Consider the following 24,540-nt stretch of genomic DNA (forward strand, 5'->3'; position numbering starts at 1 on the left):
GTAATGACATTTCATTTAGACATTTGCGTTCCCCTTAAAATGAACTATAATAACGTTGGTGACCCATTAACTTCTCATCTATTAGTCTGTTTTTTATTTTTATGATCAAACTAACTGCAAAACCAATTATCATACCCACCACCCTCAGCTGTACTCACTAATAACTTCTGCTAAAGGAGGATGGTGAACATGTTCCTCCTTCCATGGTGATCAGTATCAACATGCAAGCATTGTCATTGTATGGGGTTGGCACTTACTTTAGCAGCATAAACAAGAAGACATGCTAATAATAAAGATGTTTAACATTTGAACACTTAGCATTATGATTGTTAGCTAACCCGTTAACATTAGCATGTAGCTCTGTAGCGTATACAGTAAAAAAACAAAACAACTAATAAGTTAAACAAATGTGGTGAACATGGTGGACATTTTTTCTTGCTCCGTATCAATGGGTTAGCACTGTTATTGTCGGCATGTTGGCGTTAGCATTTAGCAACAAAGACCATATTTCCCTTAACACGATGTAGACCTACATTTAGCGGGTAAAAACCGGGAAAAACTCAATTCTGGCAGATGTTTTTCGACACCATATTTTCTACTTGAGGAGCTATTTCTAAGACACTTCATTTATAAATGTATCCCAATTTCACACAAGTATAACCAAAAAACACAGAAAAATCTGTGTAGTTTGGGCGAAAAGATAGAAATTACAAACTCTTCCACTGGATGAGCTCTGTGCTTGATTACATTGTACTGAAGGTTCATGTTCCCAAAAGTTTCACTTTAATCATAAGTTTATCTTCTGTCTCAGTGTCTGAAACTTCTCATCCTCCTAAGTAGATTACAGCCTTTCCTCTCCCTTACAAAATCACTGTCCTTCAATTAAATCCTTCTCTCCACCCCTTCCACTTGCTCCTGCTAACTCCAGCCTGTCATTCTCCCCTGCAGCTTAGTGCATCTCCTCCTCAGTGTGTCTCTACAGGTGCATGTGTCTTGCTTTAAAGGGAGTTGGTCACCTCCAGTACTGTACAGGCTGTAGTTAAGACCCTCGCAATCTGGCTCACTTGATCCAGGGGATCACAAAGTTGCCATGCAGACATCAGGTGTAACCACGGGTCAGCTGAGAGCACAGGTGAGGTTGTGCATTACAGTCGCCCTGCTCATGAATGGTGAGTACTGACGTTAATAACACAGTTGTGCTAACTAATAAGTGTTTTTAGTTTACTTTTAGTAGCTCTTTCCTGTGTTTCAATAAGCCATTTTGTCCTCTGTGTGCCCACGCTTAAGTGTTAACAAAGTTGTGACAATCAGACTTAAGGGGTCAATGAGCATCTGTGTGAGTGTGCTATTTTGGTGTACCTGTTTCGTGTGAACTTCCCAGGGTCGACTGGGTTAGTCTGCTACACTACAGTGGAATCACTGGATTTAGGCTGCCTCCTGCAGTGGGATTGTCCTCATGCCAGTCCTAATACCACCTACACAGTGCAGACAAAGACTCAGGGGTAAGTCCTCCTGTCTGAGTGTGTGTGACATTCCTGTGACTTCACACAATATGACACTTAAATTCTCATTATTATCTCATCTATATGGTACACTACACATTTCAACTTAGGTTAGTAGGTTTGTACAGTCCTTTAGATCAAGTGCTGCTTAGAATAACACTCACAATAAATTTGTGTAAACTAATTTTTTTTTTTCTGCACACAGCAAACAAAACAAAATAGGTGGGTGTCCCCCATTTAAGAAAAAATAAAAGATAGATATAGATATCAGCTGACAAAATGATTAAAAAAATAAAAATTTATTTTAAAAAGATGAAATAATTAGACATGACTTTTTTCTAAAACTTTCAGAAGATAAGGAGCTCCTAATAATGTGTAGGCTGGCATTTCATATCTGTACAGTGTGATATCTGTGGGAATACAGACCATGTTTTATAAAAGGGAAAATGAAGATGGTCAATTACAATGGGAACTATAAAATACAGTATAATCATACAAAGCCAACACTGCCTAACGATCTGGTGGTAGTAAGATGCAGTATTGTTAGGCAATAATGTGTTTTGATACCTTCCAAAGAATTTGGCTGGTGCTTCTTTCACACCTGGAGCCTGGTCAGCTCTCCAGTCTGTATGTCTCTGTGAGCTTCATACAGCGCTAATATGTTTCTACACACACTGAAAAGGGACTCATGAACAATATAACCAAAGCAGCTTTGTGCAGGGAGAGTGAAATTACAGAAAAGACTGGTTTTAGAACAGTTGCGGGTTGTAGGCCTTGGACACATGAAAAGAAAAGCATGGATAAACTGGTCTGTTGCATAATAACCAGGCCAGGAACACACTGACTAAAGAGATCAAAGCTGCAAAGAGGAGCTACGCTGAAAAGCTAAATAACAGCTTTGCAGCCAACGATCCTGCGTCAGTGTGGAGAGGCCTACACTCTCAAACTACAGGAGACCATCCCCCAACACTGCTGGTACTCAACATCTGGCAGACGAGCTGAATGGCTTTTATCATAGGTTTGAAAAGCCCACAGTCACACCTCTCCCCCGCTCCACAACCATCTTCAAACAATCACCTTCCCCCTCTGACACAACTCCCGTGCAATAATCCAGTAACTCTAATCAACCACCTGTTTACTATTGCAGGGACCCCTGGCAGGACGTATCGTGGTGCGTTTGGGTCTCATCCCGCAGCTGTGACATCTCTCAGGCCTTCTCTAACTTTGAGCTGTACAACATGATCCGTCTCAGTGTCCACCTCAGCCCCAGCTCCACCGTCTGGATCGAGCCACGCAAGTTCGACTACAGTGACTTCAGTCAGTGACATGACTTTCTGTAATACAACAGTGTCAAAAACAAAAATACATGAAACAGAGAGGCAGCAGGCTTGCCTCTCTCTAGTCTGTGGAGATTTGATTGGTGGAAATAACAGTAATGGGATGAAAACCTGCCGGCTCTTGTTTGCACATGCTTTGAAACTGTTAAAATAACCTGCTTGAATGTATGTGTATATAATGTGTATATATAATAGGAATCCTAGGATAATTAACAGCCCCCTTCTCTCCTCTCCCCACCCCAGCCTTCAGCGCTCCCTCTGTCTTGGTCTCTTTGAAAGACGACAAGCTGCTGGTGCAGGTGCAGTTCCCTTGTGCTGCCAACAGGAGGTGCTCTCTGGAGAGGTGCTGTCCCATCTCTGAACTGATTGATCCCTGGACCACAGTGACTGTGTACAACAACCTCAATCACTCTGAACTCCAGGTCTGACATGCTTTGTTGCTCAAAACCCCTGCATACTAAAAGGGAGTCCATATTTAATTCATAGCCAGTTGCCCAGTAGAAACCTGGCATGCTCTTTCCTGTAAAATTCTCATTTAGTAAACAACGTTCAAACTTGGATCCTGTCTGTGCATCCATTCCTAAAAGTTTAATTTAGACTCTAAGAGTATAAAATACAAACAGTTCCTGACGGTGAATTACAGACACAAACACTGATGTTGCTGTTTAAAATCCACTTGTCGTTAGTTAACATCACAGGGTTTGTGTAAGATTGTGAAGGCCTTCTTAATGCTAATGTAATGTAACCGCAAGCAAATATTGGTTCTTATGTAATTCAGCTCAGCGTCAGTGAATTGTTTGTACTCTTTGAATCTCTGGTTTTATTCTGAAAAAGCCATGGCTTTGTGTTTTTGCAGAGCCGTACAGTTTGGACCCAGGAAGTAGTGTCCTATGTGGAGTTCTCTGGCTTGGCTCCTGGTCAGAACTACTGTGCTGTGGCCAACTTCTCCTTCCCGACCTTCTCCATGGCTGCTTCCCCGAAATCTGCCCCTCGGTGTGTCCAGACTGTTTCCAAATCAGGTGAGAGGAGTCAAATTTCTACTTTTGAAGCATCTTCATGAATGGGTGGCTGCAAGATGGTTAAAAAAAACAAATGGGCTGATTTAAAATAAAAGATTTCAACATAAAATCATACAAACAAAAGAAAAGGTGCAAATGAGATAAACCTAAAAATAAATAGTTGAGCAATGTAATGAGAGAAATTCAGGCTTCTATGAATTTCTCTTCCTCAACATCATCTCTTAAAGGTTTGTGTTTTCCATATATCATAAATGTATTTCATTATCTGCGTAAGTTACATTCTGCAGGTAAGAGTTTAAGGTTACATAATCTAGGCCAAACAGGTGTCCTTACACATATACCATAAGATGAGATATTCAAAACAGTTTTTCCAGGAACACTGAACAGTTGTGCAGTCCTGTAGACAAGAAACAATGGACTTTGCATTTTTCTTAGTCTTGTTAGTTTTTGGTTGATACGGCAATTAAAATTTAATGATCTTAGAGTAGGAACTGGTCACCACAGCACTGAGGGGTTGCACATATTGGGAACCATTAGGTTACACTTCAACTTCCACTTCAGGGGTGAATATGTTCCCTTTGTTTACCTCTTAAAATGTACAGAACCTAACCCCTGTCTCACTACAGAGTCCAGTTAGATCCTGTGCCAGTGGCTCGGCTCATTCTGCAGCCTCACTGCTGACTCACCTTGTTTACTCTGGGTGTTAAATTATGCAGCGTTGCTCGTACGTGTTTGTTGGAGCAGAGATTTGTGTCTTCTCTTCAGGGCTGCTGCCTGTGATGTTTCTGGGAATCGGGCTGACGTGTCTGCTCCTCGTTCCACTTCTCACTGTGTTTCTGCGAAGAGCAAGACGAGCCGCACCAGCCGCTGAACCTCAACCCAAGACTCCAGTATGATTTATTTTCTCACACTTTATTTCTCTGCCTGTTTTCTGTAAACTCAGAATTCACTGATTCAAAAGTACACTGCCTATTCTTCCTCGACAGACAACTGAACCCATATTTCTTTCATTAAGGCGTCCGATCATGATCCAGTCTCTTTGGTCCCTCTTCCCTCGGTACCTGTCGACCTTTGCGACATCCACGTGGAATTCGCTGATGACCGTAACCTCCTTCAGTCTCCCCTGCAACCAGGACCAGACCTGCATCCTGGGAAACACCAGTGATCCTCCCCATCTTGTCTCCAACTCAAATGCAGCGTTACTGGGAGACCGGCGGGGTGGAGCTGGAGCGAGGCCTGGAGTCTGGTATCAGCATTCCACCTGCATCTCACTCTTCTGAGGAGACATGTGGGACAAATGCAGACTTATACTGAAAGACTGATAGCCATCTTACCATGAGTGTTGCTCTGTAAAGGTAGGTGTCTGTAGGGCCGGGCCTCACCTCCAGCACTGTACTCTATACCTCTGCAATCCTGGTACGGTCCTGTACCAAAATCATCCTCATGAAATATGGAGAAGTGATAAACATGTGTTTCCCAGTGTGATATTATCTGCCGAAATTAACAGAATACATCAAGTTTACAATTAGGCAGCTGAAATCAGTATTGGCATATGTTGCTGGACAAGTAAGAAAGATGAGTGTGTCTTCATTACCTAGCTTGTCCACCAGAGAGCACTGACAGGTTAATTTTTAAACCGTAGTGTCCCGCTCAGAACATTTATTAAATAACCTAATTTAAGTGCTCCTTCTTTATTTATGCTATGCCTTCTATGTTGGAAAAAAAAATACAATTATCTGTCACTATTTGGGTACCAAATTTTTTCAGCTGAGGTCATGAGCTCGGGGTAATGACTGACAGAAAGGGATCAAGTTTACTATTAGGCTGCTGAAATTAGTTTTCTTTAAAAAGGAGCCAGGTGAGGAGGTTCGGGGATCTTATTCAAAGGCCTGTACTCTATCTAGTATTTTCATGCTATTTTATACTTCTACTCCACTACATTTTAGAGGCAAATATTGTACTTTGTACTACATTTATCTGACAGATATTAGTTACTTTTTTAGATCAAGATTTTACAAACAAAACAGGTGATCTGTTTTTTTAAATATGATGCTGTGTTATAGGTTTAACCACTCAAAAGTGTATAAAGCATTCAAAATGAGCTCCACCTCAACCAGCGATAACATTAGAGTACTGTTCAGTAATATAATATAACACTGACGTATTCTGACAAACAAATACTTTTGATAGTTTGAGTACATTCTGCTGGGAATACTTTTGCATTAGAGTAAAGAATACATTTTTAACCGGCCTTTCTCACCGCTTCCTGACATTTTGTAGACCCAACATTACTTGAGAAATCAACCAGTAGCTTAATTGATAATTCAACTATTCACCCCTAAAGGCCAGTAGGCCACAGCGTCAGGCAGTAAGGTTCAAACCGTGTGACAGCAAACTGCTAAAATGTCTTTGAGCACGTTAATGGATCCCTTCCAGCTCTGAAGACGCTGCTCTGTACCTGACCTCTGCCCTCTGACGTTCATTTCTGGTGGACTTGTGTGGAGTCCATTATTAGGAAGATGAATGGAGATCATGTGCAACAAAGCCACCAAATGACCTCTAACATGTAAGTCTGTTTAGCTGGGAGCTGTCATCAAGTGATATAAATGTGACTCCCAAACATATAAGCACATTCCTCTGGCTATGACTGCTCCGATAGAGGGTCATAGAATCGCCATTACAGATGAAGCAGAGATAGTTTATCTGACAAGTCCAAAAGGAGCTGTTTATGTACCACTGATTCAGTGAAAAATCTAAATCTGGCTGCAGTTTTTCCCTTTCTGCCTTTTGTGCTGAGGTCATCTAACAGGCCGGTCCAAACCATAAGCTTCATAAACAAGAACTAAGAAAACATCTGACCCCCCACATGCAGCCAGCAGCTCCTTCGTGCTGCCCCCCCTGCCCTCCCCCCTAAAGGGACAACAGAGTCGTTTTCTTCTATCATTCATTGCTCTGAAATGTTTCTGACTCACAGTTGCCCTACCGGAGCTTCGCTGCCCTTTTACCCGTGACTGACGCCTCATTATGCCTCCTGCATGAAAACAAGGAACATCTTGACATCTCGCCTTCTGTTTTGCTGGTGTTGCATTCTTTCCGCGTCATTGGGGAGCCTTGGGGGTTTGGCCGTCCAGCATTGTTTGTTTCCCCTTCTATCTTTTCCAGAGCCCACAGAGTCCTGGGGGGTTATCCAAAGCTCCACGCACAAGCCAGTAGCATGGCTTTTATTAATAAGCACAGTGCTGACATTGTGGAGAGATGATGAAGCAAGAAACTGGCTTGTGTGATTGAGCACCTGACCACACAACAGCCGAGCTGCATGAGTGGTACATGTTTGACCTTTTTATTTTATTTTATTTTCCGCTATTTGCAGTAATTTTTCTGAAACTATCCAGCAAGATGGATTTAACTTTGCTTATCCACTAGCTTTGTGTGTATCTTGGCGGTGAACTGCAGTGTGAGGTGACCTTATTAGGCTTGTTTCTATAATGATCTTCCATCAGATGACTATTTTTGCCTTTTGTATTGACAATAAGGAGGAGGAGGTTTATGCCAACACTGTGTGTAACTACTAACTTTAAAGTTGATAACAAATCATGTACGCGACCAAAACTCTCATTATCTCACTTCAGACTTGTAAATGTGTATCAAGCTTATCAAACGGTTGTTGATATGAGATTAAAACAAATTTACAAGCTCTGTTAATCAGTTCAAAGTAGTTCTAAATGTGATATAAATGCAGCCTGTGGTGCTCTGTTGGGACTACTTTTAATAAAATTCAGGCTAATACAGAGCTCATGAATAAACTGTGTTGGTCTTTTTCCTTGTTGAGTTTCTGGCAGTCAGCAATCTTACATTCTGTTATCAGCCTCCACTGTATTAAAAATATACACTTAGACATTTTGATTAAAGTAATTAACTCATGACTTTAGAAAAAGTTAAATTTTTACGTATCTAAACAACTGAAGTGCTCTAATTCATTGGTTCCTTTGTTCCATTTTCGTAGCAGTGAGGGTCTTACATTTCTTGCCCGTTTTGATGCCTTAAAGGATAGGGTCACAAGTCTGTCAACAATATATGCTCATATGTATGTAGAAACAATCGATGGTATTCATTCCGCCTCTCCATACTGTTCCTAAAGAGTCCTCATGTGACTCTACTTAAGTTCAGCCAAAGCCAATTTGAGGCTTCTGCAGTCTGAGTTAATTGAATTAAAGTCGGTATTGTTTTTTTCTGTTCTTACTTTATAGGGGAGAGCAGGGTGATTCCATCCTTTGAAGAGTTATCTATTTTACTCCCCCTGTGATGAAGAGAAGCCCGTGGAATAAGCAATAAGCACATTCAACTTTCATGTGTGTTAGTGCTTCAGGAAGTTACAATATGATGCTATACTGTTAGCATGACGTTAGTGCTCTTTAAATAAAGATTATTTGGCTGTTATTACCTCTAAACTGCTGGATGACACACATTTGTTAAAATGGCAGGGATGGGGTAATTTGACCTAAAGGACTTGGGAAGTTGAGCCAGCTATTTTACTATAATTCAACATTGCATTCTTATGCATCACCAACATGATGTGACTTAAAGAATTTTAGACCAGAAACCATCATGTCATACTTCTATAAATGGAAAACAGACAGGGTTTTAACTCCCCTTGAGGATTTGGACAGAGCAGTGGGAGAGGTACAGAATGGGAAGTCCATACGTCAGGTGACAAGAGACATGAAGATCAACAGGATGACTTTAAAGTGATACATTCATATGAAACAACTAGGAGACATAGCTGAAATGTTTCACTAAGTGAAATTAAATGTCAACTGGCATTTGGGTTGGCACAATGAAATGACATTGATGTCCCTAATTTTAAAAACTGCATTTATGGTGGCACTTTCCTGTTAGATGCTATGGCCTTTGTTCTGTTGTGTGTAAAGGCATTTATTAAGCTGTTTTGGGTTTACATTAATCAGTAGCTGCATATAACTCACCGCTGTAACTTTACAGAAAAAAAGAGCCCACACATCATTATAGAAATGTATAGCTTGTGCTTAAATCACATGGACTGACTTGTTTTCCACGTCTCTAAGCAGGAACTGCTTAGTCACTCGCTCAGTGACTCACCAACCCACTGAGGGTTCGACTATTTTCGACCCCCAGTGTTGATGGTTTGACCATCCACATATGGTCAGCAATGCTCAATTAAGAAAAATGTTGCGCGCCATAAACGCTGCATAGCTGTACTTTTTTGGGCCAAAATAATGAAAAATACACACAGCTTTAGAAAAACAAACACAAATGGCCAATAAGTTCACTTGTATCAACATTTTTTTTTTTATTTGGCCATACTTTTCATTCATTCATTCATTTAATAATTAATATACATTATATATACATAAGAAAACAAAGACATCTATGTCCTTGTTTATCCATGTTGCAGTAAAGGTTGGCAGTGCATTCTTGGCCTTTTTAACAGTGTCACTGGGTTTCTTTCGTTCATCCTCACACACACGGGATCAGTCGAGTCAGCATTGTACGATCGTGTGTTCCTGCTGCAGAAATTTGATCCAGTTCAGCCTCGTCTCAGCGGTGTCTCTGCTCATCTGCGCCAGTACTGAAGAAAGACAGGAACAAATAAGCTACTACTAAAGAAAATACTTTCTAACATGTTACCAGAGCAGGTGTTGCACATTTTAGCCTGTTCATAGCAAATAGTTTGTTGTTAACATAACTGCTGATGTTTCTCAAAGCAAAGTTTTTACATAGTTAAATGGTTTCAGATTCACATTTATTACAGTTAAAATCAACTGTTGAAGGAGAAACCTGCTTTAGGCAGATAATCCATCAGAGAAACATGAAACAAATTCAAACCCTAAAGTTACTTTTTTTTCTTTAAAATAAAATAATAGCAAATGAGCCTCATTTTGTGGCAGATTATAACCATAACCTTATTGATCATCTTAAGACTGACTTATGGTATGTTAAATTGCAGTGATGTAAGTGGTAATTGTGCTGTGTTGCCCTGGACAAATCTCTGCAAGTCCAGAAACATCTTTTTTTTTAAAGTATGTTGAGTGCACATACCTGAGCAAACTTGTGTATCTGCTCGACCACAGCAGCAAACAGAGCGCCCACGCTCTCATCAATCAGACTCTGCATGTAATGGACTGCCTCCTCGTCCGACAGGTCCAATCTGAACTTGTCCTGCACCTGAAGGCAAAAAAACATAACTAATTTACTTAATCAGCAGTACATATATTAGTGTTATTACTTGGCTGGGGTGACATTTCTACTCCTCTGAAAATTAAGCGTTTAAGGTAACAACAAACTTACCTTCTTAACGGTCTTATCAGGCTCCAGAGCGATGTCAGGAATATTGGCATCCACCATGAGAGAGAACAGATTCAGGATCAGGTTGGAGTATCTGAAGAAATGGTGGGAAGAAGGATATTTTACCTCAGTGGTTTGGTTTTTGTGGTAGTTCAGTTATGTAGGCGATGCTTCTGAAAAAGTCTTGTTGTTCTGTTGCTGGTAGTTCAATATGTTTTAGTCCATCAGATACAAATTGACTACACTTCCCGATCCCGTCTACTGGTTGTAAGATTGATTTCAGTGTAGTCAGTAAAGTGTGAAAATCAGGTGTCAAACAGAATTCATCACAGCACACATTTAGTGACCTTTATTTTTGTCAAAAGTTTCTACACGACCTTCCTTACACCAACAAAGGCGTATTCCGAGTAACAGTTCACCAGCGTTATCATGTAATGATAATGTAACAAACTCACACTGAAGCTGATCAAATACCTATTTCAAGTAAGTTTCTGCAAGTTTACTTTCACAATCCACTAACCTGTGGCCACAAAACAGGGAGTAAATCGATTGTGAACGCTTTGGAAAAATGGTTGGTGATGAAACATTCACTACTACTGCTAATGGTCACTTAAAGCCACAGTGCTGGTAGAAAGTCTTTCAAATCAAAGACTCAGTGGATGCACACTCCCAGTTTGAGACTAGAAACATGACTCTTCCACCAGAGAATGTGGTTTCTGTTCTCTTGTGTATTTGTGTGTCCGGTCTCTGACCTCCTGAGGTGCAGGAAGGCGGTGTAGCATTGCTTCCTGAACTCCTGGTACTGCTCGCTCTGCATGCCTCCCATCCCCTCCACCATCTCTTTGCTCAGCTTCATGGGCGGTGGCAACGGTTTGGGGTCCCGACCCAGAATGTAGCCGAAGTCGATGTGGAAGAGCTTCCCTGGATGAGGAGAGAATATTCTGAAAGTGTCCAGTAAACTGGAATGTTTAATGAAACGGTATCTGAAAGAACATCTTTCCCTCACCGGTCTTTGTCAGCAGCAGATTGTCCAAGTGTCTGTCTCCAACTCCGAGGATGTACGTGATGACACAGTAACCAGCTGGAAGGACGCAGTAAGAGAGACTTGAGATTGATTAAACCACTGGGAACACCACCTGTTTTCTGCAGGTAAAGTAACAGATTGTTGAAACAGACACAAAGTAACTCACCGCAGCTCTTCACGTAGGTGTCCATCACCTCAGAGCTGATGCCGTAGGGACCCTTTTCACTCGGTGCATGCTTCCTGAAGAAGCTCTGTCAAAAGAAATCACATAATTAAAAGGACAAGTTACGTTGTTTGTCAGCAGTGTCCCTACAACTCCGCTCACCTGGATGTTGCCTTCAGTAGCGAGGACTTCAGCAACAGGAACAGACTGAACAAACTGCATGAAACCTGGGAGAAGAATGTAAATTTTCTTTGGTTAGGCTGGAAGATAATTGGGTAGTGAAACACATTTTACATACTTTCAAACACTTTTCTGCTTTTTTTTTTTAAATGTATTTTCTTTGTTCTTTCAGTAACTAAATGTGCTTCCTTCACAAAGAGATTCTTTGTTTCAATGGGACTAGCAAATAAAGTAATACTGTATTTAATCAGTTTCAATAGCAGCCTATTTTCTACCAGAGAGTGACGGGTGGTCATGTCTTCTTACCGTGCTTGGTGCTGGTGGCTAATACTTTGTAAGGTGTCAACTTCAGGTCCAAGTTCTCTTTCCTCAACAGCTATAGGCCCCAAAACACAACCCAGATGTTTTCAATCAATTGTCTTTTTATAACTGATCAATCAATTGTAAAAAGAGCTAGGTAAGCAACAACTGTATTTTATGGGTCATTATTCTCCAATTCATGGATCCAAAGAACACAGTACTGTACCTGCATGATCAACATCATTATCATGAACTTTTTACAGAGAGATTTTTACAGTAGAAAAGAAAAGCCAGTAACTACTGGCTCAAGTGCCTGTTAGTCTGATCAAATTAAACTAAAATCACCACCAAATACATTCCTTTATCCTCATTAAACCTGCAAACAGAACATAACAGAGTATTCTTACTTTGTCCATGAGCGAGATGATCTGAAGGATGAGCTGATCCTGTCTTAGGTCGTCTCCGTGTTTGAAGATAACTGGGTACATAGCTCCATCCTCTGCCTTGAAGATCAGCTTGGCTGGCATCAGAGCGCTCTGACACACACGAGACTCATGAACAACACAGATACTAGTACTAGATACTGGTTTTAGTTAAGACAAAGCAAATGAAAGTTACATTTTCTGTACCTTGAAGAGTGTGGCTGTCTCAGGGACGATGCCTCTGATCCTGATCTGAGGCTCCAGAGGAAGAGGAATCGGCTCGATCTCTGACAGATTCACTTTCTCGTTGTCAGCCAGCAGAGCCTGCAGCCGCTCCGTCTGTAGACACACGGGGAGGGACGCCGCTGTTAACGCAACTCAGCAGGAGCAGTGTGTTCGTGTGTTGATACAGTTAAAAGCAATCACCGAAGACTGAGTGCATATGTGAATGACAAAGTGAGTGTCCATGTGAGGGCCCAGAGATTTTTATTCTATCATGTGTTATTGTAGCGGAAAACTGAATAAATTCAGAATGATTTCAATAACAAATCTGCACAAAATAACCTGTAATGAAAGCATGTCTTTGAAATATTTGCACAATAAAATGTAGAAACACATACAGCTACAACTACAACTCCATGTGCAGGTCTTCTGTTACCTTCTTCTTGCGATTTCCACTCTCCCTCTGCACAGCTTTCATCAGCTGCACCAGTCTGTCTACAAACGTCTGCTGGGCAGCCAACAGCGATCGCATCACTCTCACACACTTATCACCCTGGAGGGAAGAGGAAGTGTGTGCATTAAAGTCAAAGGACTAACTGCATATATAGTATGCTGTTTGCTGCAGAACAGACGTATCAGAGTGAAAAAGATTATTACATAATAGTTTTGCTTATAAGCTTTCTGGTGGAGAGTTAGATGAGAGGAATGATACCACTCTCGTGGCTGTATGGTAAATATGAAGCTACAGCCGGCAGATGGTTAGCTTAGCTTAGCACAAACACTGGAAATGGAGAAGCAACTAGCCTGGCTCTGTCTGACTAACAAAATCCACCTACCGGCACCGCTAAATTTGACTAGGTAATTCATATACACACTAAAGTGACAGTTAAGGAGTTACTGTGTGTGCAGGATTAATTCTTAACACTTAAGATTTTGTATGGATACCGCAAAATAAAAAAATATGGCACACGATCTGCTCTTACACTAAAACTCACTTTGGATTAGAAATTATCAGGGAAGTATTTCTAATTAAATTTATTCATGTAGTATATTTTAAACAAAAAGGTACTTAAAGTGCTATCATTTTGGTGCTAAGCCATTTAGAGATTTGTAGATGGGACTATGGCAACATACATGATAATATAATGGTCTATTTGTTATACTGAAATACTCACCAATGAACATCAGTTACTCCCCCCCCCCCCCCAAATGTATGTACTACAATGTTTTGTTCGGAGTTCTGACCTTGAGTAACGCCTGACTGAACCTCCTCATGACGTTCAGGTACATCTCGTGGGTCTTGGGATCTCTCTGCTGGGTGTCCTGATCCTCACACTCCACAATCACATACCTTAAAAAGACACACGGGTTTCGTTGACAGATGTACAGGTGCATCTCAAAGAATTTCAATATAGGCATAAAGTTCATTGTGAGCACCAATCTAAAATTCAAATACATTTTGAGATACTGGAGTTTCCCTGAGCTGTAAACAGTAATCATCTAGGTTAAAACAACAACAACAACAAAAAGGCTTGAAATGTTTCACCTCATGTGTAATGAACTTAAAGTCTCACCTTTTGAATAAAAGTAAATAAAAATATAAACACAAAGACATTTTCAGGAATAAGAAACTAAGCTGCTTTGAACTTGTACTCACCAATACAAATAGTTGGCAAGTGTAGAGTTCTTGCAGGCACGAGAAATGAGAAATGTGCACAAGTCTTGCTACAAAGAGACACAGACACAATGACACATCAATGCCGGGCTGAAACAATTAGATTGGTTTTTTTTCCCCAGCTCTTTAGCCCTGCGTCTTCTGTGGAATACATTTGAAATTTTCTGGCACAATATTATGTTTCTAACTTCCTGTTGCTTCATCAACTGGTGTTTGTCCATGTGTCATGTGGGAGGATTAATTCTGATTAAAACTGGGTTCTCCTATGAGACAGTTTCTGTGCTGCTCTTGTTTTCTTTTCAGGGATATTTTGACTTTCGTACCTCTAGATTCTCGCTGTCGGCTCCGTCCTTGCCTTTCTGTGCGGCAGTGGGAGGTCCAGATGTGCAAGACAGGATCTGGGAACTGCAGACAGAGAAAACTAAATGGTAAATAGTCTGAGAACATGGCAGTTACAAACTTGAACAAACTTTTACTTAAACTGATGAGATGGTGTGTTCAGTGTAGACTGTTTCAGTCTGTGAGGTTTAGTCAGTGCTCTACATCCAGCTGACAGCCCGAGGTTCTGGCCAGAGCTGTACGGAGCTACGCCAGTAAAATCACAACACCCTAAGAGTTCATTACGGCTTCTGAAAGACAAATAATCAAATTCGGCAAAGCAGCAAGTACTCGCCCAAGCAGTTAGAATTTTTGAGATAAATTTAGACCTAGGCCGTAAAAAACAAAACAAGAAAAAAACAACTCATCAGCTGACCACAGGAAAACCTCCACATGTGCCTCGCTTCTGTCGAAGCTGCTAGTGGTGTTGACGTATTTAGAGCCGGGGTAGCTGTTCTAACCTCTCATCCAAGTACTGACCTGTCCAGTGTGGAGTCATCTGAAAGTCCCTGGCTGTCTCTCTTGCTGCCCGGCTCCAGGCCTCCCTGAATATCACTGAAGTTCTCATACTTGAGCGCCTGGACCAGCTGGAGAAGATACATCAGCAGGTCCTGCAGAGATGAGACGGGGATAGTTATGCTTGTGGTACAACAAGAGTTTCTTTCTAAAGTACTTCATATTTTGGATTTAAAGCTCAGGTTTATCATTTAATGTTCTTTTCTGTCACAGTATAATCAATTGATCTAAAAAGTCTTCAACTTTCTGTGATAAGTATACTTTTTTCTTATTGATGGATGATGAACTTTGGAATAAAGCTTTGTCTCACAACATTTCTACAAGTTTAATACAGAGTCACTATCATGCATCCAACACAAGTATACCCGCCCATCCTACTACGCCTACCTCATCATCTGCCTGCTGCAGGCGGGCCACAGCGTAGCGTCTGACCGTGGGGTTGGTGAACTGGGATGACAGCAGCTCCAGGGAGTCCTCCACATCCATCGGCCTCCACTTGCCCAGCAGCTCCAGAGCCTGCTTGGCCTCCTGGGGCAGATCCCAGTTCACACACTTGAGGAACTTTGTCAGGGCCTGTGGTGAGAGGAGGAAGAGAAAGCCGTGAACACGTGAAAGATAGTATCCACAGGCACTAGGAGAGAAACAGTGTTTGAATCTGTGAGGACTGAGACAGAAACCTGAGTGGGTATGGGGGCAGAACAAACACACCCACCTTCTCCTGCGTGGTGAGGTAGTATCTGAACTTCCACACCAGGTCCTGTTCTTCAGAGCTGAGCTGCTTGGTTGGAGGATAGCTCACAATGATCTGTTGGTGCATACAGAAACACACAGATATCAAGTCAATCTACAAAAGCAGACATGGTGATGACATACCAAGGCATCCCAAACATTTGAAGTGTTTACTAAATATCTGACTTTGAGGATAATCTACTGAAAATAAAGGCTATCGAGGCACTTTGACAAGCATGGGGAGGACAGCAGAGACTAAAGCTGTATGTGTTTTAATAAATACCATCTTTATCTGAAAGTTATAATGCCTTGATGTCCTGAAAATCTTGAAAATCAGAGAGCGTCAACTGAGCACAACACCCACAGAAACAATCCTCAACTATTTATATCTGTGTATGTTAAAACAGTTTGTTCTGGTCCTTCGCTGAGTTGCATTCAAAGCATCTGTAAAATTCCCAGTCATCACACAAAAGCAATGCCACAACAGCTAAGGGCAAGTTTTTGGAACATCAATGCAATATATAGTCTCCTACTGACTTGGGATCACTCTACATTAGAGAACTACTGTAACTTTACATCAACAGTAGGTCTTTGAGGTCCTCTGACTGGGGTTTGCCGTTGCTCCTGACTTAAACTAAGAGAAACTTTGGATCTGCTGAAGCAGCTTGAGACTTGTCTTTGTGTAGTTTTTTTATATATCTTTATTTTTTTGTTTGTATGTTTTTACTTCTCTTCTCTGAATTTTATATCAGTATTATCATGAAGCACTGTGTGACATCTGCTCTTGAAAAATGCTATATAAATAAACTTGCTCACTGAATTACTGTTTGATTTGATTAGAGATGGTTACTTACATTAAGCTGGTCGCGTGTGGCAGCGTTGGGCTTCAGGTCGTGATCTGAGGGCCCACTGCGGAGGCTACGGGCCAGTTTGTGATGCTTGCTCTCGACCAGGTTCTCCTGCAGAGAGACCGTGAATCGTAAAATGTGGCTTTTTTCTACAATGTAAGTGTGTTGTTGTAGCGAGTGTGTGTCCGCTCACCATCCCCATCTGTGGGTCAGGAACTTTGACGATGTCGCAGCTGGTAAGAACAGGTGACGTGTCATCTCCGTCCTGAGAGAGGACAAAGTGAAATACACCAATCAGCTCCACCGTTTCCACTGTTATAATACACACAGCTGGCTGCTTTCTGGATGTTACATGTTAAATCTCGTTGTGTCTTTATACATATGTAAATACCTTTTCATAATAGACAATACTGTATTCCTTGTCATTGGTTTTGACACGGGGAAACTCCACCATGAGGTACATGAAGTTAGAGCTGCGTTTCTCACTCTGCAGAAACATACATGAAGAAAGCTTTTAGATTAAACTCAAAGACAACAAATAGTAAAAAGACTTTTATAAAAAAAATTGCAGATGACATGTGCATATAGTGTGTAGATCTGGTGTGTTTATAACATGTAACAAGGCTAAGAGTCTCCACCCATGTTAGTGGCTCTGTGAGGATACTTACTTACCTACTTACACACAGCGGGGCTGTGAGCTAAATGTTAGCGTCAACATGCTAACAACCTTACAATGACAAAGCTAACATGCTGATGTTTAGTAGGTATAATATTTACCTTTTAAGTTTAGAGTGTTCAGAACAGTTAATTACTTTGCACCTCTATAACGAGAGACCGGTGCGTTGGAGGGGGACAAGTAGGTCAAAGGTTTTTCACACTGACTAGTTAGACAGTGTGCCGAAATTTTCTTTGCAAGTTTAGCGTGTTAGCATTCTAAAAAGTACAGCTGAGGCTGATGGGAATTTCAATAGTTTCACAGGTATTTGGTCATAAACCAAAGTATTGGACAAATTTAAACTAAATGAAAAAATAAGGGTTTTCCAAAGTTATCAGAATTCATCCTCTGGGGAACATGAATGTCGGTTCTTATGTTCAGATCTTTCAGTCTGGACCGAAGTGGGTTTCTCCACTAGAGGGACCAAAACGTGCTGTTTTAAAACACAGTCCAGGTAAACCAACTCACCTCGTTGATCATCTCAATCTCTCTGAAGGTCAGACGGTCCAGCCAGTCGACCTTCACCATGTGGCCCTGTCGATGGGCCTTTGTCAGCTAGATGGAGAGAGAGATTAGGAGGAAGACGGGAGGAAGAAAGAGATCAGGGAAACGAGAAAAATAAAAAAAAGAGTTTACCAAAATACAAAAAAAGCCTAGAGGTTGAAGTTCTGTTGCAGTTGATCTGGTCACAGCATGGTGGCTGATGTAAAAACAGCTCAACCAGTCATGCACAAATCCAGTGCCAGCAGCCAATCCAGCATCTCCGGTCACTCACTCAGCAGCCAACCCACTCATCAGTCAGTGTGGGTGTTGGGAATGTAAGCACACATTTGGCCATGAACTGCAGCTCAGCTGGTTAGAATTAGTACTCTTTAAAACAACATATGAACTGGTAGCAGCCTAGACATGATTAAGTCAACTGCACTCAGGATTAATAAACAAATGTAGGAATCAATGAGTCTGTCTGAGGAATTAAATAATTAAAAAAACAAGCCAATCCGATCAGATGGTATTGAAATGAAATGCTTTCCCTAAAAAAAAGCTGCAACAAGTTGACAAACATAATTTTCTTGCGTCCACATAAACAAGAAACACATGCATACACAGAACACACTAACAGATGGCAACAACAGCAGAAAACTTAAAAACCAACGTGTGTGATGTTTTCAAGAATGCAGCCGTACACCTTCACAGACAGGTGTTCACACCAAAACCTGGGTCAAAATGGATTTGTAAACGCACTGAATGGGTTTCCCAGGTAGAACAATGCAAAGTGTTCAGGGATTTAACCGATGAAGTATTCATAACTTCCCTGACACAGTCTGAATTGTCCTACTGTGGTACTCCTCAGTCAAGCAGCAGGTTTAAATTTATTATCAAATACGTTTGGACCAAGGCCTTCTTCACACACGTCCTGTACACAAACGCACATTCTGCTCCACTTGTACTCACATCACTGAGTACCTCCAGGTCAAGGCCCTGGAACAGATGGTGGTTTAGACACGTATCGGAGGGTTTCTGTCTTTTTCCAACACACGCACACAGTTTCCCGTTCACCCTCCACCCTTTCTGTCAGCCGATCAGTCCCTTCCCTGTTGTTCTTCCATCCTACACCGATACAATTCCTCTCTCTCCAGTCCTCAGCCCTGATCTCCTGTCCACACACACCCACACACACCCACACACACCCACACACACACCATTGTACCTTGGCCAGTCTGCCCATCTGGTCCTCTGTCAGGCTGCTGCTGGTGCGTCCTGGTGTGGTGGTAGGCTCCCCTCCATCCCCCTCCACACCCGGCCAAACCTTCAGGTCATGCATCCCTTGCCGGAACATACTAGAGGAGGACAAGACATCAGTGTTATTTTCGTTTTTGTAGCAAAACACAGGACTTTCTGAGTAGACTGTTATATTCTATCAGTGACAAAAACAGCCCACAAGGTTTGACTCACCCATATTTGCCAAACAGGGTGACAGTGGTTCCCCCGACTGGGACGGCTCTGCCGGGCCCATAGATGTCCCACACTGTGAGAGCAACCTGGGCACTTTGGGGAAGGTCTGGATACTTGACTGGCAGCCGCAGCCACTCATTCCAGCTGCAGAGGACAGTAGGAGAGAGAGAGAGAGAAAAAAAGATTATTTTTTTTGAAGCTACAGGAAAAATAATCAGTTATTGGAGTAAGTTTTGTGCCTGTTTAGCATCAAAGAGTGAGAAATACAGGGCATGTGTGTGAGAAAGTAGACTTTTGTGGTTGGTTTTTGATAACCAGTGTTCACCTAATAATAACAGGAAGGTGTTTATGTAGTCTTTGGGGGCATTTTCTGCATCCGTTGATTGTACAAAAAGTATAAAGATGGGACAGAACCAGCAAACAGCGTCAGACTTAATTAATTCTTTGATGCATTATGACTTTCAAATTGAGACTTAACTGACAGAAGAACAAAAACAGCAATTCAATTACAAAACAAAATATGCAGAGAAAATTGATTTTATTTTTATTATATTAATATTTATTTAATTTTCAGGTTTCACCAAATTTTCACATACCTGAAAAAATGGCTGATACCCAGTTTTTATTAAAAGCCAGTTATCAGTGCAATACTTCAGATATACTAAGAACACAAAAAGAGAGACAGATTGATACTCACTTCCAACGTGTGCTGAACGCTTTGTACGAGGTGCGAACGGGTAGGGCAAGGGGTTTTCCTTCAGCAAACACCTGACATGTGACGTAGAGGTCCGAGCAGTTCTCCTGGTAGAGGCCAGAGAAGCGCAGCATCGGGTCTTCCAGCAAGGCCTTGTAGCTCTTCTGCTCTCGCTTCCCCTCTAAGCTGCCTCTGGCAGAGGAGATAAGAAACAGAGTAGGAAGGTGACAAACAAGTATGTTTGCTGATTTTATCAAGATTGCTCTAACGTTTCCGCTCATAACTAAGTCAACATTTCTAAACTTTTTCTTCAGAAGGTTTGTGTTTTTCCATTTCATTTTCCAAACTATTTTAGACGAGCACCTGTGATGATAGAGAATAAGGTGACAATAACAATTTAAAATCGCATCATGCGTTTTGGGATTTCTTTTTTTTCCTGTTTATCACTGTTTCACTCACTAATATATAACAAATAAAAACATATTTCGTTATATTCCTTAATTTATGATGATCATGATACAGTGAAAGTGTTTTTACAAGTTCTGATCTATTTGTTCTTTTCCTTTTGTTTTGTTAGAAAACACTAGCAAGTAAAGAAAACAATTAGTCTGAGTAGTGCCTGAGATAAGCTGATTAATATGTTTATTTAATTAAAATGGACACTTCCTGTGAGTCAAATGAGAGACTGGAGAAAAAAGATGGACACAGCCGCTTAATTAATTTGACTCATGAGCTGTGCACTTGATTTTAATAGATAGTCATGAGTCCTGACCAACAACAGACTCCCTGAGTCATGGTGAAAAAAGTCAACATCCTACAACAAACTATGGTGATGAAATGTTACTCCACATCGGTTAAATGACTGGACTCAGTTTAGTAACTTTATTGTCCCAATGGGGCAGGAACTCTGTCCTTGTCTCCACAAAAAAAGACAAAACATAAGCATCACAATTCATCAGAAATACAGCAACCTAGCAAAATCTATTTTATTGACAAATGTTTTAATTACTAAGTAGAGAAGGTCTATTAATCAATTAATTGGATTTGTTAATTTTAGTGACAATCTTTAGAAATGAAGACCAATTTTGATAGCTAGGAAATAAAAATGGAAAACATTTTTTGCACACACCTTCAAAAAAAAAAACTTTTCTTCTAAAAAAATTGTAGATTATTCTCTTCATTGATTGATTGATCAGTTTGTCCATCCAATGTCCATCAAGAGGGGGACTAAAAATGACAGCTTCAACGTAACTTAGGCCTACTTGTTTTGTCAGCTCAAATGTTGAATTTGCAGCCATATAACGTTACAGTAAGTCATAAAGAAGTAGTAAAATCTGTATATTTTGGCTTAATCGATGATTGGTGGCTATTCATTTTCTGTTTGACAACACTAAATCTCCAAACAAATGTTAACACAGGACTCTGTGCCATTTATATGAGTGTTTGATGAAGATCTGATTGATAAACAGTCTGTTGGGAAACAAGTTAAAGTTTAGTCAGAAAAACAAACACACACAGCAAACACAGCCAGCATCCTGTCAAGTCACAAGATAGATTAGTCAAGTTGCAGCGCTTCACCACCAACCACGCACCAAGTACAAAACTTACATCTTAAGTTGAACGTTGATGTCCAAGTCACAGCTGTAGACATAGTTGAATTTATCAGTGTCCATCTTCCGACGGGGAAACACTAAAGTCTAACCAAAAACCTGACGGCTTCAACATGAAATCCCGGACGGTTATGTGACACTTTCTGCGACAAGGCCTCGGCTCGGCACAACAACACCTCCTCGGGACCCGGTTTAAACTACGGCACACACTGCTAGCTAGATCACACTATCACTCTGTATATACGTTTAAAGAGATAACTTTGAGTGCCTGTGTTCACGGTAAAGACATTATTTCAACGGCTGTCTCACCGGGCTTGATTTTATGTTTCTCGTAGCTAGACAACAACACAGCATCAGCCAAATCTACAGCCAGGCCAAAGCAGTCGATCCTCGATGCGATAGGATTGACGAAAGTGAGAAGGTGATCGTTGTATCGTGTTTTGATTTTTCGAGCCTGATGGGACCAAGCAGGAAGTGGAAAAGAGGCGGGGTTTACAGCATGCTTGTTAAAAGCAAGGCACTTAAATTGAGAATACTCTTTGTTAAAAGTAAACTTTATATATTCATGATTAGATGCACAGTCTAACCAGAGTGTCATGCTGACTAAAATTTATTACTAATTATAAATATACTAAATATTACTATAGGCCTATATGACAATAATATAGTATATGCATGTTTTGCACTAATAGGAATACTATATTTGTGGTAACGTGACCTTAGATTTAATATAGCTATTTAAAAAATGTTTATCCTGTTCTTAATGTATTTTGTGGACTGTTGCCAGAGCCATAACAAATGCTAATTGTAGAACTTTTTTGCCCATTTGATGAAACAATCCCTAAGTAAGGGTCACTTACTGTTTTTTCCCCTGGGGCTTTTAACAGTATCACACAGTCTTCTTTGGCATATTGAGTTTTTTTGTTTTTTAAATCTTTATATACAGAACAGAATACAAATATATAGAGAAATAAATTTGCCAGAAGTGGTCTATATTGTTATATACTGTATAATTAATACATTTATTATAAAGTACTTATTTTCTTTTCTTTGACTTTTATAAAAGCAAAATACCACATTCTCCCACATCAGTGCAAAATCTCTGTAAATGTGGTCAATGATGAATCTGCTGAAGTTTTGCCAGAATTTTCAGGTGTGTAAACAATGCCAAAAGAAGTGCAAAACACTGGCAGATTGAGTTTGCTTGCTGGGTTGTAATGGAGATCAAGGGGCTTTGACAGTATGAAATCAACTACTGAGCTTCCATGTCAAAAGATCAATCTGCTTGTGAAGACCATGAGATACTTTTTAAAGTCCTGGAAAAATCTAGTAAGCTGACCTTGAAGTCCTGTGTTAATGATGATGATGCAGAGGTAATTTATGCTCTAATGTAAAAGGTTTTCTCTCACCACTGCTAGATATATTTGCTGGAGTCTATTATGAGTCCTTATGAGGTAAGAACTGTTTATTTTTCCAAGTTTATAAAGTAAAATTGATCTTTCTATTTTACAGTTTATAACTTTTCTATATCCATATAGATTTTGTCCATACATTCATGGGGTAAATAATTGTTTACAATTCTTATGAAGTAATGTAGTTGTATAAACATTACAACAACAACATTACATTACGTGAAAAATAAAAAAATAAAAAAAATAACCATACTGTACCGAGTGTAGTTACAGATGTCAATCAAACTGTGACATTGGAACATTTCGAGCACTATTTAAAAATTGTATTTATGGCTTTATTTGACTTTATTTCTTTATTTTGTGGTGATGTTGTTAGAGCCCTCGCATATGATGTTTGCAAAGCAACATTGTTTTTGCTGCAGCTGTACATTTGGTGTTTTATAGGTCCAAATCAGATGGGACTTTCTGTATTCTGCAATTTATTAATGGGCAATTAATACTTCTACTAATAACAAATCATATATGTTTATGGTATCAGAGAGATACAATACCCTTTCTCTACTAAAATGAAAGAAAGACAGTGTGGATAAAATGATGCACAACATTTAAGGTAATGTAAAACTATAGTTAGGCGTGCTCTTGAAAATTGCATTGTATGTTTATTTGTGATTCATTCTTTGCTGCAATGAACACACAGAAACATGTAAATTAATTATGTCAAAGCAAATACATTCTGTAACATTTTTACAAAATGACTTTAATAGCCTCTTAGGGTTCAGTTTGTTTAGTTGGAAGATTTACTATTAAGAAGTCCCAACAAACAGCAGTCCTCTTATTCAAGATAAAAGATACCAAACATGATGACAGCCCTTCGAACTTTCAAACAGAAAGTTCTCCCCAATAAAAGTGCACTTGCCACCAATGAAGTGCATATCCGTGAAGGACAACAGGCGTGTGACAGGAAAATCCTCATCTTTTGTTTTGGTGAGGTCCTCCCTTTTCATCAATGCTGACGACAACTGGTTGTCAAATCCGGGTGTGAACTCCTCGTCAGCGGATTGTAAGGGACACATACAAGAGGTCAGCACCACCCGAGTTGAACTTATGGAAGAACATCTGCCATTAAAACACGTTCCCTCCTCTGAAATAGCATCTGAATAATATCAGTAACATGTCTGTATAATGATTGTATTTATGACAACAGTATTGGAACTGCAACACGTCTTCATAAAAAACAAGGTACAGCTTGAGAGAGGCAACTGTGAGTCATCTGAATGAAGAAGCACTCCTGACTGATGAGGGAGACCTATCAACACTCTACCAGAGAAAAGGCCCGTAAAACACCATGTTATGAGGCCCCGGGGCCTCCTGTGAGAGAATTTTCCCCATGAACTCGCACCTTAGACTGCAGTTAGCAAACAACTGGAAGAAGATGAGCTAATGTGTTGTTGGCCGAGGCAGCGATACTACGCTGCATTGTCAGGTCGGATCACATTTTATAAATTTGACTTTACTTTTTT

The 24,540-nt window shown here is 40.4% G+C and overlaps 1 protein-coding gene across 1 annotated transcript; it reads right to left on the reverse strand.

Moving 5' to 3' along the window:
- Positions 1-9,159: 9,159 nt before the first annotated feature.
- Positions 9,160-21,992, reverse strand: pik3c3 (phosphatidylinositol 3-kinase, catalytic subunit type 3). Its single transcript, XM_038730665.1, has 25 exons — positions 21,607-21,992; positions 20,002-20,190; positions 19,305-19,448; positions 19,060-19,189; positions 17,820-17,906; positions 17,028-17,123; positions 16,830-16,901; positions 16,643-16,747; positions 15,772-15,864; positions 15,447-15,632; positions 15,024-15,154; positions 14,489-14,570; positions 14,148-14,215; positions 13,736-13,841; positions 12,927-13,043; positions 12,476-12,607; positions 12,254-12,382; positions 11,853-11,922; positions 11,529-11,593; positions 11,370-11,454; positions 11,186-11,260; positions 10,932-11,100; positions 10,183-10,273; positions 9,934-10,059; positions 9,160-9,463 (listed from the first exon to the last, which is right to left on the reverse strand). Exons 1-25 carry the CDS (start codon positions 21,669-21,671, stop codon positions 9,449-9,451), a joined length of 2,628 nt encoding a protein of 875 aa, XP_038586593.1. The 5' UTR covers positions 21,672-21,992; the 3' UTR covers positions 9,160-9,448.
- Between the last annotated feature and the right edge of the window lie 2,548 nt (positions 21,993-24,540).

This window comes from Micropterus salmoides, unplaced genomic scaffold (genome assembly GCF_014851395.1).
Source record: "Micropterus salmoides isolate LMB-PRFRI ecotype aquatic unplaced genomic scaffold, ASM1485139v1 Ms_hic_scaffold_2, whole genome shotgun sequence".
In the NCBI taxonomy this organism is placed as follows: Eukaryota; Metazoa; Chordata; class Actinopteri; order Centrarchiformes; family Centrarchidae; genus Micropterus; species Micropterus salmoides.

Coding starts and splice junctions, on each gene's coding strand:
- pik3c3 (XM_038730665.1), bottom strand. CDS start 21,671: ATGGACACTGATAAATTCAACTATGTCTACAGCTGTGACTTGGACATC. Junction 13,044..13,735: donor TCAGTCAGGCGTTACTCAAG/GTCAGAACTCCG, acceptor TCTTCCCTCCAG/GGTGATAAGTGTGTGAGAGT. Junction 11,923..12,253: donor TCATCTCGCTCATGGACAAA/GTAAGAATACTC, acceptor TGGGGCCTATAG/CTGTTGAGGAAAGAGAACTT.